The sequence below is a fragment of the Piliocolobus tephrosceles genome, chromosome 13 (genome assembly GCF_002776525.5).
Source record: "Piliocolobus tephrosceles isolate RC106 chromosome 13, ASM277652v3, whole genome shotgun sequence".
Taxonomy (NCBI): domain Eukaryota; kingdom Metazoa; phylum Chordata; class Mammalia; order Primates; family Cercopithecidae; genus Piliocolobus; species Piliocolobus tephrosceles.
The window spans coordinates 17,438,125-17,459,017 of NC_045446.1; the positions used below are offsets into that span (position 1 = coordinate 17,438,125).

The following is a 20,893-nucleotide window of genomic DNA, read 5'->3' on the forward strand; positions in this document are numbered from 1 at the left end:
GGCGCCTGTAGTCCCAGCTACTCAGGAGGCTGAGGCAGGAGAATGGCGTAAACCCGGGAGGCGGAGCTTGCAGTGAGCTGAGATCCGGCCACTGCACTCCAGCCTGGGCGACAGAGCGAGACTCCGTCTCAAAAAAAAAAAAAAGAAAAGAAAAATATTTTAATCCATACTTAGGGATCAGTTGGCCCCTACAAGTTCAGGCACCTGTCCTGGGTCACACCCTGGCCCCCTCTTTCCCCTCAGCCTCTTCTTCACCCCAGCCCCAGAAACTCACACTCCTCCCGCATGCCAGACTGGCGGCACTTGCGAAGCCGACACTCCTGGCACTTGCGACGCATGTAGGTGTCCATGGGGCAGTGGCCGCCACTGTGGCAGACGTAGCGCGCTCCCTTGATGACGCTGCGGCGGAAGAATCCCTTGCAACCCTCGCAGCTCAGAACATTGTAGTGGAAGCCGGAGGCCTTGTCCCCACACACGCTGCATAGCTCGTTCCCCAGCATTTTGGGGGCTGGCCCCTTTTTCCGCTTTTGTGGACGGATCTCTGGTTACAGGAAAGTGTTTCAATGCTCTCCCCCAAGGAAAAAACTTCATGTTCTCCCTGACTCAGTCACTGCCCTGGGCACTCAGTGACCTTCATTCCCTTCATTATACAAACTCCAGTCTCTCTTTTATGAGAAGAGTAGCCCTCATTGGCCAAGTGCCATTATGTTCTAGGTACTGTATGAGCCTTTTATATGCACTGATCCTTATGACAAACATAATTTTTTTTCCATTTTATAAACAAGGAAATTGAGGCTCAGGAAGGCCTAAAGTAGAGACAGAATTCACACTTAGATCAGTCAGATTTAGTTAGCTCTAAAGCCTTTGGACTTAACCATGAGATTACATATAAAGTAAAAACCCCCAAGGAACCTCTTCCAGATCCAGGGACCTGGAATCTGGACCCCTGCCTCCTCCAAACCCAGAAGCTCCTCACCTGTGGGTTCTGAAGGGGGCTCTGCCCTGGTGAGCAGGACTGTGGGCTCTGCAGCCTCCAGCCCCACCCCTGCAGTGCCTCTGGCAGAGTGGGGCATCCTGGCTTCCTCTCTGAGGATGCAGCTGTTGCCTCCCTGGGTCTGGCCGCTTGCATCCTGTGCACCTGGCTTCCACAGCTCCGCTGCAGAGTCTGGGCTCCAAAGGAGAGGCACATGGGGGTCTCAGGCTCCACCCAGCTCCATGGCCCAGTGTCCTAGCTGGGAAACTGAAAACTTATCCCCACCTTTAGAGGGCAGCAAAGTCCCAGCTCAGGCTTTGGGACCCTAGAGTCTGTGTGGGCTCTAGCTAGGACTAGTCACTTGTAGTTTCTTACATCTCAAGACCTTAAATGAAGATGTTAACCCTCGTCTATTTGGGGAGCTGGAGTGTATGCATTTCAGAGATCAGATAAAACTCTTCAAAGCCAGAGCAGGGTAAGCACTAAGCTGGCCAACTCTTTAGCAGCAAACCCAGTGGGAGGACTGGGTGGGAGCCTGCAAGGGCCAGGTACTGGAACCAGGGGCGAGGCAACCACGACTAAGAATGACTCTGGACTGCTCTCTGGAGGAAGGAAGAAGGCAGATAATGAAGGAGGCTGATTCCTACGGGGAGGCAAGGAGCCTGCAGTCTGGGCTCAGGGGAGAGGGCTGGAATGAAGCTTACCAGGAGGAATGTCAAGCACAGGGGCCCCCAGCCACACGGACATCTCTTCCTGGAGCCCTGGTCATTACCAAGGCACTGTCCTGCAGGAAGGACTCAGGTTATACTCTTCTAGAACTGGCCTCCTTTCTGGCCTCAGCTCCCTTCTCCACCTGATCCTCCCTTTTATCAATACCAACAATATCAGCTAATATTTACTTGCCATATATTAGTCTGTACTAAGGCTTTATTATATTACTAGTATGTTTTTTAGAGACAGGTTCTCCCTATGTTGCCCAGGCTAGTCTAGGAACTCCTAGGCTCAAGTGATCCTCCCACCTGGGCCTCCCAAAGTGCGGGGATTATCGGAGTGAGCCACTGCGCCCAGCCTATTATAAGGCTTTATGTGCTTTCCTCATAATATCCCTCTGAGGTCAACACTATTCTTTTTTTTTTTTTGAGATGGGGTCTGTCTATGTTGCTCAGGCTGGAACTCAGTGCTATTCACAGGTGCAACAATAGGACACTATCGCCTCAAACTACTGGGCTCAGGCAATCGACTTTCAGCTTCCTGAGTACCTGAGATTATAGGCGCACGCTACTGCTCCCGGCACAGGACTATTCTTAAACTCATTTTACAGATAAGCAAACTGAGATTCAAAGAGATTAAGTAACTATGGTCACACAGTTAGGCGGCGGTAGAATCAAGACTCCAACCCTTGTCTGACTCCAAAGTCTGGGCTCCCAGTCACGGTGCCAGCCTTTCTCCCCCAAAGTCCCCTCCAAACCAGCGGGGAATGTTTGGGTACATCTGCCCTGCTTCTCTCGGGCCCCTTCCCCCTCCAACACTGAGGACAGCCAAAGTTGAGCAGGACCAGGAGATGGGATCGAAGCTCACTCCACCCAGTGAAACACGCTGCTTATTAGAGAACCTTGCTCATGCCACTTTCCAGGGTCCCAGCACAAACCTCTTGTCTCCAAGAATCTCCCCAATTCACATAGAGGACCTCCTCCCCTGAATCCCTCATGAGTTATTTTGGGACCCAGAGTCCTGTGCCTGTCCCAAGCTTCCATCACCATCACCCCTAACTTCTCCCCAGAAATCCCCTTCTAAGATCCTTAGGACATTCGCCGACCCCACCCCAGATACACACACACAGAGCCCCAGGACACTGCTAAGGAGCAGACCCACCGAGTCCCCAGTCCACCAGATTTCCTGGGTGGGCAGTCTCTGGAGCCCCCTTGCTGGGAGAAGAGGATGGTGCAGTTCCCTGTCCAGAGGTCTCGGTGGCCAGCCGGTGAGCTGGAGCTGAGCACAAGCAGGACCTGGAACCCCAGGGAAGTAGCAATTTGGGGAAAGGCTAGGGGAGGGACTGCCGAGGGGTCAGGCCACCCCTCCTTCCTGCCTGACGACCGCAGCCCTCCCCTCCTCACCCCCGCCCACAGGGCAGCTTCTCCACCAGGCTGGCTCCTCCCCAGCCGGCCACCCCCTCTCCCGCCACTCCCACCCCCCTACTCCCGGTCAAAACAGTGGCATTTCTCTGCAGACCTGCCAAGTTCCATGTCTCTCCCCTTCCTCTCCTTACCCAGCGCTCTTAGCAGCTCTTTCAAAAGGACTGCCTCCTAGGAACCCCTACCCCAATCCCAGCAGCCTCCAGAGTCGGTGTTCCCTCCCTTCCATAGGCACCTCTCAGAGCAAAGGTCCCGGCAGAGCCCGGAATTGCGACACTGAGCCCCAGCCTGCTTTCCCAGCCTCCCTCCTCCTCCCTTGCCTCTGGGAAGAGGCCAAGAAACTCTCCCCACTAGCCCTAGGCTTCAGCCAAGCTGGTAGAAATCCAGGGGTGCAGAGAGGCAGGTGCTGGGCCTTCCAGGGAGTTTCTGAAAGTGGGTGGCCTGCGGGGGCCACAGATAAGAGAGGAGGCCAGGAGAGCCTTTGGGGTAGGAAATCTGCTATGAGCAATGGCAGGCCTGGGATAGGGGTGGGGGGTGGCAGAAGGAAGGCAGGCAACTCAGGTGGCAGCCCAGGATGGACCTGGGAAGGTATGAGGGTTGCCTCATCTAGGGAACAACCCCATCTGAAGTGATGGCAGGCTCCAACCAGCAGCTACTGAGACTATAGCCATTCTTCCCACTCTGTTGCCTGCGGCATGAAATCCATCCCAGAAAGTAGACATCATATTTTATTGATTTCATCTTCCCCAAAACCCCTGAAACAGGGCTGGCATAGAGGAGGCAACAGAGTAGGTACTGTGTTCCTATTTGTTGAATGAATAACAAGAAAAATATTATTCTCATCTATCCCCTACTTGTTAGCCCTAGTCAATTTTTTTTTATTATTCCTTTTTTTTTTTCTTTTTTGAGGTGGGGTCTCACTACGTTGCCCAGGCTGGTTTCACACTCCTGGGCTCAAGCCATCCTCCCACCTCAGCCTTCCAAAGTGCTAGCATTACAGGCACGCACTCACAACTGCTGTAGTCAATTTCAACTCAGCATGTTGACTTAGTGTTCAGACTCTGAGCTCAGATTTTGGGTTCAAATCCTAAACCTCTTAGTACCTATGTGATCTTGATTCAGCAAGTTACTTAATGTCTCTGAATCTTTGTTTCCCTATCTTTAAAATAGGAATATTCGAGCCAGTAATGGTGTGTTGAAAAATACATAGGCTGGGCATGGTGGCTCACACCTGTAATCCCAGCACTTTCAGAGGCCTAGGCAGGTGGATCACAAGGTCAGGAGTTTGAGACCAGCCTGGCCAACATGGTGAAACCCCGTCTCTACTAAAAATACAAAAGTTAGCCAGGCATGGTGGTACGGATCTGTAATCCCAGCTACTCAGGAGGCTGAGGCAGGAGAATCACTTGAACCTGGGAGGTTGCAGTGAGCCGAGATTGTGCCACTGCCCTCCAGCCTGGGCGATAGAGCGAGACTCCATCTCAAAGGGAGGGAGGGAGGGAGGGATAGTAGTAATTTTTACCACACAATGTTGTTGTGAGATTGAAACTACAGATCACGCTGGATGCAGGGGCTCATGCCTATAATCCCAGCAATTTGGGAGGCCCAGACAGACGGATCACGTGAGGTCAGGAGTTCCAGACCAGCCTGGCCAACCTGGTGAAACCCCATCGCTACTAAAAATACAAAAAATTAGCCAGGTGGGGTGGCGCATGCCTATAATTCCAGCTACTTGGGAGGCTGAGGCAGGAGAATGGCTCGAACCTGGGAGACAGAGGTTGCAGTGACCCGAGATCACGTCATTACCTCCAGCCTGGGCAACAAGAGCAAAACTCCATCAAAAAAAAAAAAAAAAAAAGAAAGAAAGAAAGAAGGAAGGAAGGAGGGAAGGAAGGAACAAAGAAAGGAAGGAAGGAGGGAGGGACTACAGATTGTATCACAATGTGTGGCACACAGTAAGTGTTCGAGAAATGGCACGAGCTGTCATCACCCTCCCAGTTCTTTCAGTTGTGGGTCTTCCCATCGCCTTAACTCAGTGGATTTTGAACTTTGTACTTGTTTCCATACACAGCACAAACCCTTCACTATCTTTTCTGGTCCTTAGAGCGGCCCTGGGAGGAAAGCAGAGTAAGTAACCTGAGCTCCATTTGACAGAGCACACTGAAACTTGTGTGAGGGCCTTTTCCAAGACCACACAGTTAGTGGCCCGGCTGGGATCAGAACCCAGATATCCTCACTCCAGTCCCTTTGCTGTGTCAGAGTCCAGGACAATCTTGTCTTGTTGCATCTCGGGCCAGTGAAGTGCTGGAATGGAAGCAGCCAGGGCTGGTGGGCTACAGGGGAGAGGCTGAGAACCCTGCAGATGCTCCAGTCCAGATGTGGGAGGCGAGGAGCTGAGGTTACTGCTGGTCATTCACCCCCTGCCCCATTCCCAGTTTCCTGCTCACGGGCTCTTCCTGTTTTGCTATGAACTCCAGTTCCCATGGGCCCCACATTAAAGCACAGAAGGACGGGGGCCAGGGCAGGCAGCCAGAGACCAAAACAGATGAAGAGGGCACCAGGGAAAAGAACAGAGGAAACAGGGAAAGAGTGGATGGGGGTGTGGATGGGACAGAAGGGACTAGATGAGGAAAAGTGGAAGGCTGAGGCAGAAGAGGAGCCTGGTTGAAAGACGGGAGGAAGCACAGGGTGGGACATGGGGAACAGGCGGGGGCTGGGGAGCAAAGTGTGAGAAGACAGCAGGCTGGGTGCTGTTGCAAAATCTGCCCATGTATTCATTTTCACATTTCAGAAAAGCCCCTGTGACACCCCCATCTCAGACTTCTGCCTGCAGCTCTTGCTCTTGTTCCCCCTCATCACAAGGTTGTCCCCTCCCAAGGCCCCCACCCTGGTCTGGGTATCTCTGAGTCACAAGCACAAGGCTCTCCATTCCTCTCGCATGTGTTCCCTCTCTGATTTTCACAAGGCCCCAGCTGTCCTGGAAAAGCAGAAACCAGGGACTCTAGTCACTGAGAGACTGGCACTATTCTGTCCCAGCACCCACATCACCAGTCCAGCTCCCTCCTCTACCTCCCTGCTCCCAGAAGCTCCAGCCCAGCAGGGCAGTCAGAGATGTCTCTGAGATGCCTGGTTTCAAGAAACTCAGGAATCAATGGTCTGGGGCCTGGTACCCTATCTTCTGCGAGCTGGGAGAAGTCTCTTTCATCCACTTTGTTCTTCAACTCCTTCTCCTGACACCTAGTCTCCCCACAGGTGGCTTCCCAGGACCCAGGACCACACACAAGCCCCATCTGGACGGGGGGCGCCAGGCTAGGGCTGCTGAAAAAGTAGGTCGGGGACCAACTCCCCCAAGCCAGGGAGTTGGTCTCAGCCTCATCTCCTGTTTAGAAGAAATTATAACTAGGACTTCAACTGCCAGAGCTGTCCTACCAGGTTACAGCTCAGAAACCCCAACCGTCATCCCTACAAAGAGGGAAAAGGAGAGGAAAATGGGAGAAGACCAAAATCTGTTGGCAGTTATTTCCATGGAGTTTCTGGAGACCAACCACTGAGACTTGCTTCAAGCCAGGGCAAGCACTGAAGTGATCAGCAGCGGGAATCACGTTCCCACTTTGCCAGCCCCACCCCCGTGCCACAGTCCCACCAGCTTGCAGTTGTTAGGTCCAAAGCTGCCAGTCCTATGGGCCTCTTCTATGTTTCCTTGGCTCCTGCAGGAGGCAATGTCCCTGGGAACACACTCGGGGATCTACCAAGTCACATATCTGGCCCCCCAGAACCTCCACAGGTTTCTTCTCACAGCAAGGAGAAACTTGAAGCAGAAACAGGAGCATTCACCAGCCACGGTCACAGGTACTACTGGCTAACTCCCCTGAAAGTAGTCATTCCCATGGAGCAGGCTGCAGGGTAAGCTCTGCAGGGATGGACAAGGGCAACTGCTTCTTGTTCCCTCCTTCACCGTTCTGGAAGGGTGGAAAGTGTGGGGATCATCTTGCAGACCACTGCATATCTACTCAAGTGACTTCTGCCCAACCTTCCAATCACAACATAGAGAATAATGCAGAAACCTGGATTCCCAGATCTGAGTTCAGAGATGATACAGAAGGCAGAAAGGAAAGATGTAACATTGATTTCATGCCTACTACATACATTTATCTTTACATGCATTATTTCATTTATTCTCACAGTAAACTCTAGGAGATAGTCACTAGCAAGGGGCAAATATCAAATTTGAATACAGGTATAAGACTGGGTGTGGTGGCTCACATTTGTAATCCTAGCACTCTGGGAGGCCAAGAAGGGCAGATAGCTTGAGTCCAGGAGTTTGAGACTAGCCTAGGCAACATGGTGAAACCTCACGTTTACAGAAACACACACAAACACACACAAATTAGCCAGGCGTGGTGGCATCTGCCTTTAGTCCCAGCTACTTGGGGGGCTGAGGTAGGAGGACTGTTGGAGCCCAGGAGATTGAGGCTGCAATGAGCCATGATTGTACCACTGCACTCCAGCCTGGGTGACAGAGGGAGACCGTCTCAAACAAAAACAAAAACAAAAACAAAAAAAAACAAGTTTAGCTGATTCAAAAGTTCGAGCTCAAGCTTAAACGAACAAAAATCACAAACACACTCCATTATATAAAACTGGGCTGGGGCCAGGTGCGGTGGCTCACACCTGTAATCCCAGCAGTTTGGGAGGCCGAGGCGAGCAGATCACGAGGTCAGGAGATTGAGATCATCCTGGCTAACATGGTGAAACCCCGTCTCTACTAAAAATACAAAAAAATTAGCCAGGCGTGGTGGTGGGTGCCTGTAATCCCAGCTACTCGGGAGGCTGAGGCAGGAGAATCACTTGAACCTGGGAGGCGGAGGTTGCCATGAGCTGAGATGGCGCCATTGCACTCCAGCCTGGGCCACAAGAGCAAAACTCCGTCTCAAAACAAAAAAAACAAACAAACAACAACAAAAAACTGGCTCTTCAGATGGAAAAAAGTGGCGAACATACCTGGATTTAGGTTTGCTTCTGCCAACACCGAATAAGGCAGTGGTTCCTGTCCTCACCTTCAGAGATTCTGATTTATTTGATCTGGCCCACATATCCATCTATCTCACCATCTACATGTGTGTTGTATTTTTGTTTTTTTTTTTTTGCATCTGTAGTTAGGAACCAAAGTGTAAGGACCACAGAATCATCTGGCAGAAAATGCAAAAGCTGGGGGCAAAGGAAGAAGAAACTAGGGCTCAGCTCCAGGCTCTACTATCTACTTGTGCTGTAACCCCCACCCTTCCTGGAATAGTTTCTCCCTATAAAAACTGAAATAATATCTGCTTCATCAATCCCTCCCACGTGGGATACTTGCATGCACAAAGAATACAGACATATTTGAGCAAGTGGGAAGAAAAGCAAAAGCTGAATTTGAGAGATTGCTGAAATTTGGTGAGCCAAAGATTTACACTCTGAAAGTACAATGGCTAGTTTGCAAGGAGAGTAAGAGGCCCACTAAAACAAAACACTCAACCCCTCTCCCCGCCACTAATATGCAGCATTCTGCCAATTACCCAAGCCCCCTTTATTTAATTTATTTTTTTTGAGACAGATTCTTGCTCTGTTGCCCAGGCTGGAGTGGCACAATCTTGGCTCACTGCAGCCTCTGCCTCCTGGGTTCAAGCAATTCTCCTGTCTCAGCCTCCCGGGTAGCTGGGATTACAGGCGTGACCCACTACATCCGGCTAATTTTTGTATTTTTAGTAGAGATGGGGTTTCATCGTGGTGGCCAGGCTGGTCTCGAACTCCTGACCTCAGGTGATCTGCCTGCCTTGTCCTCCTAAAGTGCTGAGATTACAGGTGTGAGCCGTGCCCAGCCTAGGCCGTTTAGTCCCACTAATGTGAAAAGGTTTCCTTTGACAGATACCTCTTTATTGAAAGTATTTTGGTATCACCAATTACAGTTTAGTAATGCAGTTTGAGTAGCCTGCAAGAAGCAGCCCAATATAGACTATTTAACTGAAAACCACAAAACTAGACTTTTAATCTATTCTCCTAAACTGTGAGTTTGGGCAAGTCACTTCCTCTCTTTAGGTTTGTTTCCTAAGCTGTGAAGTAAGAGGACTAGGTTAAATCAGGTATTCAGAGATGCTGATTTATGAAACCTCTAGAAAATGGTCTTTGTGAACCATTTGGGATTATATGCAAAATTCCATGTGCGTCTTTACATGTGTGAACATTTTTCTGGAGGAGGTGCAAAATTTTCATGTGATTCAAAAAGGGGCTTGTGATTAAATAAGAAGGTTAAGAACTATTTGGCTACCCAGGCTTCAGCTCTTATTCTATTTGCTTCTCAGCCTCCTCCACAACAACTCTGGAAGCAAAGTTTAAATCCTGAAGCATATATAAATAACTGAATCTGGAGTCCTAGGGCAAAATAAGGACAGCTAATTCTGATCTATTTTTTTTTCTTTTCTTTTTGTTTTTTTGAGACACAGTCTTGCTCTGCCATCCAGACTGGAGTGCAGTTGCACCATGATGGCTCACTTTAGCCTCAACCTCCCAGGCTCAAGGTGATCCTCCCACCTCAACCTCCTGAGTGCCACCACACCCAGCTAATTTTTAAACTTTTTTTTTTTTTGGAGAGATGAGCTCTTCGTAAGCTGCTCAGGCTGGTCTCGAACTCCTGGGCTCAAGCAATCTTCCCATCCTGGCCTCCCAAAGTGCTGGGATTACAAACGTGAGCAACCACACCAAGCCTAATCAGGTTTTTTTTGTTGTTGTTGAGACAGAGTCTCGCTTTGTCGCACAGGCTGGAGTGCAGTGGTGTTATCTCGGCTCACTGCGACCTCCACCTTCCGAGTTCAAGCGATTCTCCTGCCTCAGCCTCCTGAGTAGCTAGGATTACAGGAGCACCCCACCACACCCAGCTATTTTTTAATTATTATTATTTTTAGTAGAGATGGGGTTTCGCCACGTTGGCCAGGCTGGTCTCGAATTCCTGACCTCAGGAGATCTGCCTGCCTTGGCCTCTCGAAGTGCTGGGATTACAGGCGAACCTCGGTGCCCAGCCCAAGCCTGATCAGTTTTGTTTCCCAAAGATCTGAGATTTGCTTCCAGTAGGCAGATCTGAATCAAAGCATCCCCAGGACCTACGATCTGACCTGCAACCGTCATATTAGTCACGAAGTCCTGAGGCCAAACTGGCTGCACCTGAATCCTAATGGTCAATTCCAAGAGGGCCACTGATTCTGTGTAAACCACATGTACTCCCACTTTATGATATGCGCCTGCCCCTTACCTCAAAATACCTCCCCACTGGTCTGAAATTCCTCCCCTAGGGATTCAGTGCTTTGGGTTTGTAAAGTCTGAACATCCTGTGCAACCCAACTCCTTTGGGAAGAGGCATGACGTCTTGACTCCAATTAACTAAAACTTGGAAGTGGAGGGGAGGGAGGTCAGGGAAAGGACTGGAAGGGAAAGTGAAAGGGCTACTGAAGCTTCGTGCGGGGCAGGAACGGTAGGCTAGACTGGGGGCAACCTCAAGGACACAGGAAATCCAAAGGGTTGTTTACATACTGTGCCCTGCAACCCAAGCAAAACGTCTCCTAGAAAACAGGGCCAGGGCTCAATCCCCCGCAAAGGCAGGGACGTGGAGAGAAGCGACCTCTGCTTTCCCGTCCCTCGCCTCAACTCTGCATCCGCTCTAGCTATGGGGTCAAGCCCGGAAGCACCCCGGCTGGAGGGGACGCTCGCTTTCCAGGACATGGTCCCGCCCACTGCAAGCGCCACCTTGGTAAGGGCTTTCTCCTAGCAGAGGCAAACGCGAACTTAATGCCTTCTTGATCAAGATGAGGTCTTCCAGCCCTGTCTGCCTCGCCAGGTCGGGCTACGTGCCTACGCTCCTCCGCCACAGCCAGATCGCGACCCTCCTGCACGCATTCCCACCGAGATTACGCCTTCTCTTGGAGATTACGCCCCCCAACCCCAGCTCGTCCCTAAGTAAGATGGCGGCGAGCGCACTTCCGGCGTGTGTCCTTACGGGTGCGTCCGGGCGGCTGCTTGCAGGTGCCACCCAGCGGGTTCCAGCTTTTTTGCTGCATAGATTACAACGGTGATGGCGGGCAAGCGGTCCGGCTGGAGCCGTGCGGCTCTCCTCCAGCTCCTTCTCGGCGCGAACTTGATGGTGATGCCGCCCACCCAGGCCCGGAGTCTGCGCTTCGTTACCTTGGTAATGAGAAATGGGGTCACCAAAGAGTTCCCTGAAGCTAGAAGGGCAAAGGCCAGCTGGTGGGGGTCGGGGATCTTGGGAAGGAACAGCTGGTTTAGGAGAGGACGACTGGCCTGTGTAGTTGGGAGGCTGGATTCAGGATTGACGTGGAGCCCTGGGTTATGGGGGTCAGGGTGACCGAATAGGTCGGGGTGAGTCTGCCCTGAGACAGGGAAGTAGTTGAATGGTTAAGACTCATCCCTAAAAAAGCCTTTGGTTGTCTTTTTTCCCCAGTTGTCCCCACCACATACGTTGCTTTCACTTCTCTTTTCCCTTACCACCTGTACCTTGGCTTTGCCTGTAGTCTCCAGTGGCATTGCTTAGCCAAGTTAGAGTGTCTGGAATCTGGAAGAAGTGACTGACTCCTAACTGGGGTCTTTTGCAGCGAGTAGGCTTCCCAAAGGGAATGAGACTTCCTTCCTTAACATGGGGCAAAAGGTAGGCTCTAGGTCCCTATCAAGGAGATGCTTCTGACCTATAGGCAAACCATTTTCTTCCCTCAGCTGTACCGCCATGGAGACCGTTCACCAGTGAAGACATATCCCAAGGACCCCTACCAGGAAGAAGAATGGCCCCAGGGGTTTGGTCAATTAACCAAGGTGGGTCAGAAGCCAGCCTTTCCTCAGGATGAGCTGTAGAATGAGTGATGTCTAGAGCAGGCTACAGAACTTGGGGCCTTACTAAACTGCCTTTTCCCGTATGGGTGCTGACTTTGACCAGATTTCATAACCTTAACCTCTGTGCCCATGATATTGCCGTGCATGACTGGCCACTTAATGAAAGACTTCTGGGATCAGATTAATTGACTCCAGCAAAGGGTAAACCTGGAAAGCAACAGGGCCTAAACCCCATGGGGCTTGTGAGCCACCCCTTCCCTCTAGACCTTCTTAATTTTTGGGTTTGCCCACAGGAGGGGATGCTACAGCACTGGGAGCTGGGCCAGGCCCTGCGGCAGCGCTATCACGGCTTCCTAAACACCTCTTATCACCGGCAAGAGGTAAGGTTGGGAGTTCCAGAGGCAAGGGAAATGGGGTATGCTGCCCTCATCTTTTGCCCTCAGGGAGCCTAAGGCTGAGGCTGGGCACTTTGGCCTCCTTCTTGTATTTTTGGTTACAACTACAGGAAAAGACATCTGAGAGCTGTCTGGAACAAAGCCCAGGAGCTGAGTTGCCCCTGCTTGGCTAGGAAGAGGCAAACCTGATTAAGCATCCAAATTCAGCCTTACGGGCGGGCCTGGCAAAGTGGTTTCTGACTCTGTGAAATCACAGGCTTTCCATCCAAGACATTTATTGAGTACCCATTAAAGGCCAAGAACTATGCTAGCACTTTGCATTCAGTGGTGTACCATACAGATATGATCTCTGTCTTCATGGAGCTTAGAATGTTGTAGGGGTATCTGATGATAAACCAGACAGGGCCAAGATGAAAGACAGCGGGGAAGACACATGTAGATAGGGCTTGTCTTTCCTTGATCAAGATGAGGTCTTTGAGCCCTGTCTGCCACGCCAGGTCACGCTACGTTCCTAGGGCACATCAGGGAGGACTGGCGAGTGTGCCTGCTCCTTGAGTCCTTGCCGTACCCCAGGGATGGGGGAAGCTATTCCTCTGGTTACCACTGTCAGCCTCAGCTGTGTCGAGTCCCTAGATATTGTTAATTGTTCCCTTAAGACCCAGCTCTGTCCTGAGCTTGTCCTTCCCCAGTTTCCTCCTCCCTTTTCATGAACCACTATCTCTGAATAAGCTCTTCAAAATATTATTTATTTATTTATTTATTTTGAGATGGAGTCTTGCTGTGTTGCCCAGGCTGGAGTGCAGTGACATGATCTTGGCTCACTGCAACCTCCGCCTCCTGGGTTCAAGCGATTCTCCTGTCTCAAGCCTCCCGAGTAGCTGGGATTACAGGTGCATGCCACCATGCCTGGCTAATTTTTGTATTTTTAGTAGAGACAGGATTTAACCATGTTGGCCAGGCTGGTCTCGAACTCCTGACCTCAGCTGATCTGCCCGCCTTGGCCTCCTAAAGTGCTGGGATTACAGGCGTGAGCCACCATGCCTGGCCCAAAATGTATACATATATTTTAAAGGAGTCTCACTCTGTCACCCAAACTGTAGCACAGTGACTCAATCATAGCTCACTGCAGCCTCAAACTCCTGGGCTCAAGTGATCCTCCTGCCTCAGCCTCCCAAGTAGCTGGTGCCCCCACACCTGGGTCATTTTTTATAGAGACAGGGTCTCACTATGTTGCCCAGGCTGGTCTCGAGCTCCTGGCCTCAAGCGATCCTCCTGCACTGGCCTCCCAAAGTGCTGGGATTATAGGTGTGAGACACCAGGCCCAGCCCTTTATCTTATTTTTTCTCCCTGGTCTCTAAGGGTCGTCACTGGAGCCAGTTTCTGCCCCAGAGATCCTGATCTAGACAGGGAGAGAGGTGTTGTTATGAAACCAGACAGACCAGAGAGCCTTACTGATTGACTCAGCACTTTTGACTGGGAGGAAGGGGTATTTCAGTTAAGGCCATTCCCACAGGAGTTCTTCACAGAGTGGTGACAACCCCCAGTGGAGTGTTTGGGGGACGGGGAAGGCCAGAGGCCAGAGGAGGGTGAGGGCCAGATGCATGGTAGGTTTACAGTTTGCTGGGTGACCCTCAAGAACAGGTTCTCCCCCGGGGCTCCACTTTGGGGTGACCAGAACTTCCCACCACACACACACACACACACACACACAGACACATATAAGGCTCCACTTCAGGGTGACCACAACTTCCCCACCACACATGCGCGCGTGCACACACACACACACATGTGACTTGTGTTGCTATCTCTGCAGGTTTATGTGCGAAGCACAGACTTTGACCGGACTCTCATGAGTGCTGAGGCCAACCTGGCTGGACTCTTCCCTCCCAACGGGATGCAGCGCTTCAACCCGAACATCTCGTGGCAGCCTATCCCTGTGCACACCGTGCCCATCACTGAGGACAGGGTGAGAGTGGCCAGCCCTTCCCTGGGGTGGTGAGGGGACAGCTGTGGCCATGTGCCTGCTGATGCCAGGCTCCTTTTCCCGCTGCCTGTTTCCCCGCTTCGCTCTACAGCTGCTGAAGTTCCCGTTGGGCCCATGTCCCCGTTATGAGCAGCTGCAGAATGAGACCCGGCAGACACCAGAGTATCAGAACGAGAGTTCTCGGAATGCAGTGAGTGGGGGCAGACGTGGAGGTCACCACACTGTCTTTTCCCCACAAAAGGACTGAGACCCTGATCCATTTTTCTTAGCAATTTCTGGACATGGTGGCCAACGAGACAGGGCTTACAGACCTGACACTGGAGACCGTCTGGAATGTCTATGACACACTCTTCTGTGAGGTGAGCCCACTAGAGTGCCCACTGTGATCACTCTTTTCCCCCTCAGCAGGCCCAGGTCACCAGGATGGTAGAACACAGTGCCTGATACCGTCACGCCCCTGGGGAGGTCCAGGGAGGCTGTGCTTGTGAAACATGGGAACTTCCTTCACGGGTGACAGAGATCCTCAGAGTGGGAAATGGTTTTATTAATTGTCAGCAGTCCCTGCTGCTCTCCACTGCTGAGCTCCTTTCTGCTGAGTCTCACTTTTTGTGCCTGAGCTTCCTTTCCTGTGCCCTGCAGCATCCACACCGCCTGCCATGTCTACCAGTTCCAGCCCCTCTGCCTCTGTCTCCTCTCCCTCCCTCACACACACAGGCACCTTCCCACTGGGGAAGAGAGCTGCCCCCTGGAGAGGCTGGCCTAGGCCTGGGGCGCTAACCTGCTCGCTGCGATATACAGCAAACGCATGGGCTGCACCTGCCGCCTTGGGCCTCACCCCAAACCATGCAGCGTCTCAGCCGGCTAAAGGACTTCAGCTTCCGCTTCCTCTTCGGAATCTACCAGCAGGCGGAGAAGGCCCGGCTTCAGGGGGGTGAGTGACAAAGACAGCATGTCACTCCACTCCTCAGGACCCTAAGACATTAAAAATCTGCTGTGAGGGCTTCTCACACACTTCCCTCTCTACTGAAACACTCCCTGCTCTTTCAAAACCAAATTCCCCTCCTCATGCCGCTAGTCACCAAATTTCCCCAGCTGTCTTCCTTTTCTGCCATTCATATTCTTTTTAAAAGAAATTACTTATTTATTTATTTATTTTTCGGGGGGACGGAGTTTCCCTTTTGTCACCCAGGCTGGAGTGCAATGGCTCGATCTTGGCTCACTACAACCTCTGCCTCCTGGGTCCAAGCGATTCTCCTACCTCAGCCTTCTGAGTAGCTGGGATTACAGGCACATGCCACCATGCCTGGATAATTTTTGCATTTTTAGTAGAAATGGGGTTTCACCATGCCAGGCTAATTTTTGTATTTTTAGTAGAAATGGGGTTTCACCATGTTGGCCAGGCTGGTCTTGAACTCCTGACCTCAAGTGATCCACCCACCTCGGCCTCCCAAAGTGCTGGGATTACAGGCATGAGCTGCTGTACCCAGCCTATTTGTTTATTTTGAGACAGAGTCTCGCTCTGTCACCCAGGCTGTAGTACAGTGGCACGATCTCGGCTCATTACAACCTCCACCTCCCAGGTTCAAGTGATTCTCCTGCCTCAGCCTCCTAAGTAGCTGGGACTACAGGTGCCTGCCACCACGCCCAGCTACTTTTTGTATTTTTAGTAGAGACAGGGTTTCACTATGTTGGCCAGGCTGGTCTCAAACTCCTGACCTCTGGTGATCTGCCCGCCTCAGCCTTCCAAAGTGCTGGGATTACACACATGAGCCACCACGCCCAGCCCTGCCATTCATGTTCTTAAGTTTCGCCCACATCAGAAGACCCTCCCTCTCCTAAATGAATAGCTGCCCCAAGAGAACCAGTGGGGGCCATTTTGAGAAGGCTGAGAGTAATACACATGCCAGCTTCCTCATTTGAGCACCTAAAGGCTTGCCTGCTGTCACACCTTTTTGACATCTCAGTTTTCAGAGCATATGGTAGTTACCCGGGCACGGATCCACCCACTGTGTACTCTGAAGCAATCTTACGTTTACATTTGTTTCAAACTGAAGTGCTTCTGTAAACACAGGCAGGTTTCTACATCCGTGTTGAAATATAGGCAAATACCTTGTTTTGTCTTGCTTCTGTCTGCACATTTGACAGTTCTTAGAGAGGAGGGGTGCCACAGAGTTCTTACACGGTCCCTATGACACTAAAGAGTTCTCCGTGTAGGGGATGAGGCCCAGGCCTGGCAGAGGGTGAAAGGAGCACAGATAGGTGGAATTAGAAGGCAGGGGTGGCTGTAGCTGGCAACACCGGGGACTTTTCTCCTTCAGGAGTCCTGCTGGCTCAGATAAGGAAGAACCTGACCCTAATGGCGACCACCTCCCAGCTCCCCAAGCTGCTGGTTTACTCCGCGGTGAGTGCGTGCGCTCCCTAGTGTGCTGTGTCAGGCAAGGAGCTGGATTTCTTCTCTGTTCAGTTCCTGCGGGTGTGGGGAACAATGCTGATGGGGAGCCCCTCTCCCCCGCAGCACGACACTACGCTGGTTGCCCTGCAAATGGCACTGGACGTCTACAATGGCGAACAAGCCCCCTACGCCTCCTGCCACATATTTGAACTGTACCAGGAAGATTCTGGGTGAGTGCAGCTAGCAGTGTCCTCTGGAGAGGGCCCTCAGGAGGTGGCTCGGGGCAGCCCAAGGACCCCATGACAGGCAGGCTGAGCAGCTCCCATGTTGCCTCCTGTCGACCCTTAGGAATTTCTCAGTGGAGATGTACTTTCGGAACGAGAGTGACAAGGCCCCCTGGCCGCTCAGCCTGCCTGGCTGCCCTCACCGCTGCCCACTGCAGGACTTCCTTCACCTCACGGAGCCCGTCGTGCCCAAGGACTGGCAGCAGGAGTGCCAGCTGGCAAGTGGTCCTGCAGACACAGGTGAGCTGTCACCAGACTCCTTGCTAGTCATGCCCCAGACCAACCTGCAGTTCACATCCTCAAATCTCAAGAGCTGTCGCACTCCCAGTCATCTGACTGCATTTGCTAGGAGTTTCCTCCCCGACCCCAGACCACTTTATACCTTCTCCCCACTTCTCACCCTCAGGTGATGTCTCACTTATATCACCGAGAAAATAAGAGCCAGGAGAGAATCGGCTCGTTCTTCCACCGCCAGCTCCACCAGCTTACTTGCTGGGGGGAGCCACAGCTTAGGATGGCCTCTCCACCCGCACTCGGGTTCTCTCTCCTCACCTCTGCAGGGAGCTCTGACGCCTCTGCTTCTCTACTGGATCACTTCCCTCCCAAAAGCCCATCCGTGACCTCTGAGAGCCACCTGTTCCCCAGCCACCAGCCTCTTCCCTCTCAGAATGGAATCCTCGAAAGAGTTGCCTAGACTCTGGCTCTGCTTCCTCACTGCCTGTTCTCTTAGACTCACATTAGACAGTCTTGTGTCACCTTCCACTACCCTGAAGCCACACTTGTCTGGTGACCAGTGACCTCCTCTTACCAAAGCCAGTGACCACTTCTTAGCTTCTCTCACCTCTCAGCAGCATTACATAATCGGCCACCCCTTCCTGAAACACTGTCTTGGCTTCTCCTGACTTTAGTTGTCCCTTCCTCACTAAAGAACGGATGACCCAGGACTCATCCCTGGCACTTTCCCCATCTGTGCACACTCCCAAGTGATCTTATGCAGCCTTATGACTTTATGCCCATCTCCATGCTCACTTCTGTCCTTATGCCCTGACTCACAGATTCACCACCTCTTCTCTGAGCTACAGACTGACATCCAGCTGCCGACTTGAGGTCTCTACGTGCATGTTAAGGCATCTCAAAGTTGCAATGTCTTAAACCAGATGCTTTTCCTTCCAAAGCTGCTTTTGTTCCAGACTTCCCTGTTTCAGTCAATGCCACGAGTCGCCTAGTGGCACAGTATAACCCTTGGAGTCATACTGCATACCATTTCTCATACCCCTCATCCAGCCCACTGCCAGATCAGCTCAACCTTTCAAATATTAATACGTATTCTTGCCTCCACAGTCCAATCTACTGTCAGCTTTTGCCTGACCGATTGAAGTTTCCTAGTTCTTTCTGGTTCTATTCTTGTCCCTACCAGTCTTTCAGCACAGCAGAGTTAACTTTTATTTTTTTGAGACAGAGTTTTGCTCTTGTCACCCAGGCTGGAGTGCAATGGCGCAATCTCGGCTCACTGCAACCTCCGCCTCCTGGGTTTAAGCGATTTCTCCTGCCTCAGCCTCCTGAGTAGCTGGGATGACAGGCATGCATCACCATGCCCGGCTGATTTTGTATTTTCAGTAGAGACGAGGTTTCTCCATGTTGGTCAGGCTGGTTTCAAACTCCTGACCTCAGGTGATCCGCCCACCTTAGTCTCCCAAAGTGCTGGGATTACAGGCATGAGCTACCGTGGCCGACTGAGTTAACTTTTAAACCAGTTCACGGTACTGTCCTCTCAGAATTTTCCAATGGCTTCCCATCACATGTAGAATAAAATCCAAGTTCTTCACCATGGCCTTCCAGGCCCTACTCCATCTGGTCTCCTGCCCCATCTCCTACATGCCCCTTGCTTACTCTGCTCTGGTGAGACTGACTTTCTTGATCCTAGCACATGCCAGGCTTATCCCCACATTTGGGCCTTTTGCCCTTCCTTCCTGTCCTCTGCCCCATGATACTCTTCTCAGATCATTGTATGTCACTCATTGACTCCAGGTCTCTGTTAAACTTCTCACTTCCTCAATGATGCCTTCCCCGCTGACCTATTTGCTTTGTTTCTCTGTATCACATTGGTCACTGACCTGTCACTCCTAACTTTTTTTTTTTTTTGAGACAGCGTCTCATTCTGTTGCCCAGGCTGGAGTGCAGTGGTGTGATCTCGGTTCACTGCAGCCTCCGCCTCCCAGGTTCAAGTGATTCTCCCGCCTCATCCTCCTGAGTACCTGGGACTACAGGCGTGTACCACCACGCCCAGCTTTTATTTATTTTTTATTTTTTGAGATGGAGTTTCACTCTTGTTGCCCAAGCTAGGGTGCAATGGCACGATCTCAGCTCACTGCAACCTCTGCCTCCCGGGTTCAAGCAATTACTCTGCCTCAGCCTCCCGAGTAGCTGGGATTACACGCGCGCATCACCACGCCCAGCTAATTTTTTGTATTTTTAGTAGAGATGGCATTTCACCATGTTGGCCAGGCTGGCTGGTCTCAAACTCCTGACCTCAGGTGATCTGCCCGTCTCAGCCTTCCAAAGTGCTGGGATTACAGGTGTGAGCCACTGTGCCCGGCCAACTTTATTTAGTAACGATGGGTTTTCACCATGATGGCCAGGCTGGTCTCAAACTCCTGACCTCAGGTGATCTGCCCGTCTCAGCCTTCCAAAGTGCTGGGACTACAGGCATGAGCCACTGTGAACAGCCCATTTGCTTATTTATTACATCCCCTCTCCTAGCACGTAAACTCCATGAGAGCAGGGACTCTGTCTTGGCCACCTCTGTGTATCTCCTGTATGTCAGAACAGTACCTGGCATATGATGGAACACTGACATGACCTTTCTCTCGCCTCCCCCATGCCCAGAGGTGATCGTGGCCTTGGCTGTATGTGGCTCCATCCTCTTCCTCCTCATAGTGCTGCTCCTCACCGTCCTCTTCCGGATGCAGGCCCAGCCTCCTGGCTACCGCCACGTCGCAGATGGGGAGGACCATGCCTGACAACCACTCAGCCCGCTTCCCTCCGCCTCCTAGGGGAGGTGGGCTGGGCCGTCGCTCCTGACTGTTGCTGCTCCCCAGCCCGTGGACAGGATATCTTGGGTTGGGCCTCCCTCTGATGACCCCAGCCAGATGAGCGAGTGGGGCTCAGCATGGCCCGTGGTGCCTGTCACTCAGCATTCCCATGCCTGATGTTTACCAAGTGCTGTGTTGGACACTGGCTTTCTCCAAATAGGATTTGCCTCCTCCACGCTCCCTACACACCTGAGATGTAAACTGGCCATCAGTGTTCACTCAGGACCTAGGATTAGAAAATGGCAGAGTTGGTGCTGGATCCACCTTGCGCTTCTATCAAGCCGCGTTCTTTTTCCTCTAGCCTGGAGTCTTTGGCAAATAGCTCAAGAGGACACGGTCTTGCCTCTCAGTGCTTATTTTAGTGGGAAAAACAGCTAATACCAGGGGTACAAACATTGGCTCCCAAGGAACTGGATCACCCAACAGCCAGCCAGCCACATTTCCCTGTGTCTGGCTAGAGCCACCGTTAGACTCAGACAGAATGCTTCAGGAATCTTTGTCACCCCTTCAACTGGAGCAGGACGGGAGGGTGTCTGTACTTGGGAGGGAGTGGGGAGTGGTGGGAGGGGAGTTGTTTGTCACATGGAATCAGGAAACTGCTCTCCCTCAGCTGGGCTGGGGTCTCCAGGGACCTGAGGTACACGCAGGTTGTGAGCTGGAAAAGAAAGTTCTAGACTGTGGCCCAGAATAGGGTTGGGGCAGCTCCCAGAGAATGAAAATTGTTGTTTCCTATCGGACCGATAGTGCTGTTTCCTGTGCCTTTTCATTTCTGA

General features: G+C 51.8%; 2 protein-coding genes across 6 annotated transcripts in view; one reads left to right on the plus strand and one right to left on the minus strand.

Annotated features, from left to right (window-relative positions):
• NR1H3 (nuclear receptor subfamily 1 group H member 3) overlaps nt 1-11,189 on the minus strand; it is a 24,756-nt gene extending 13,567 nt beyond the window's left edge. Inside the window, exons 1-5 of one of the 5 annotated variants that reach the window (XM_023215675.1) lie at nt 3,240-3,358; nt 2,846-2,979; nt 1,678-1,757; nt 977-1,165; nt 275-541 (exon numbers count right to left, since the gene is read on the minus strand). In XM_023215675.1, coding sequence (XP_023071443.1) covers nt 275-541; nt 977-1,165; nt 1,678-1,720 — 499 coding nt within the window. In that variant the 5' untranslated portion in view covers nt 1,721-1,757; nt 2,846-2,979; nt 3,240-3,358. Of the gene's footprint in view, nt 1-274; nt 542-976; nt 1,171-1,677; nt 1,758-2,845; nt 3,002-3,239; nt 3,359-11,128 lie in introns of those variants that run through there. The other 4 variants (XM_023215676.1, XM_031933918.1, XM_023215678.1 and 1 more) reach the window with 4 other exon arrangements.
• Nucleotides 10,587-20,863, plus strand: ACP2 (acid phosphatase 2, lysosomal). The gene is made up of 11 exons (XM_023215681.3): nt 10,587-11,317; nt 11,860-11,955; nt 12,267-12,353; nt 14,182-14,334; nt 14,444-14,542; nt 14,622-14,711; nt 15,151-15,283; nt 16,671-16,753; nt 16,868-16,974; nt 17,093-17,268; nt 19,915-20,863. The coding sequence occupies exons 1-11, from the start codon at nt 11,204-11,206 to the stop codon at nt 20,046-20,048; spliced, it is 1,272 nt and encodes a 423-aa protein (XP_023071449.1). The 5' UTR covers nt 10,587-11,203; the 3' UTR covers nt 20,049-20,863.
• Nucleotides 20,864-20,893: the final 30 nt, after the last annotated feature.

What these genes read in the sequence shown, in the direction of transcription:
- ACP2 (XM_023215681.3), top strand. Translation starts at nt 11,204, where the DNA reads ATGGCGGGCAAGCGGTCCGGCTGGAGCCGTGCGGCTCTCCTCCAGCTC. An exon ending in ACGAGAGTTCTCGGAATGCA is followed by an intron (nt 14,543 to 14,621) that starts GTGAGTGGGGGC and finishes CATTTTTCTTAG; the next exon opens with CAATTTCTGGACATGGTGGC. An exon ending in CTGTACCAGGAAGATTCTGG is followed by an intron (nt 16,975 to 17,092) that starts GTGAGTGCAGCT and finishes GTCGACCCTTAG; the next exon opens with GAATTTCTCAGTGGAGATGT.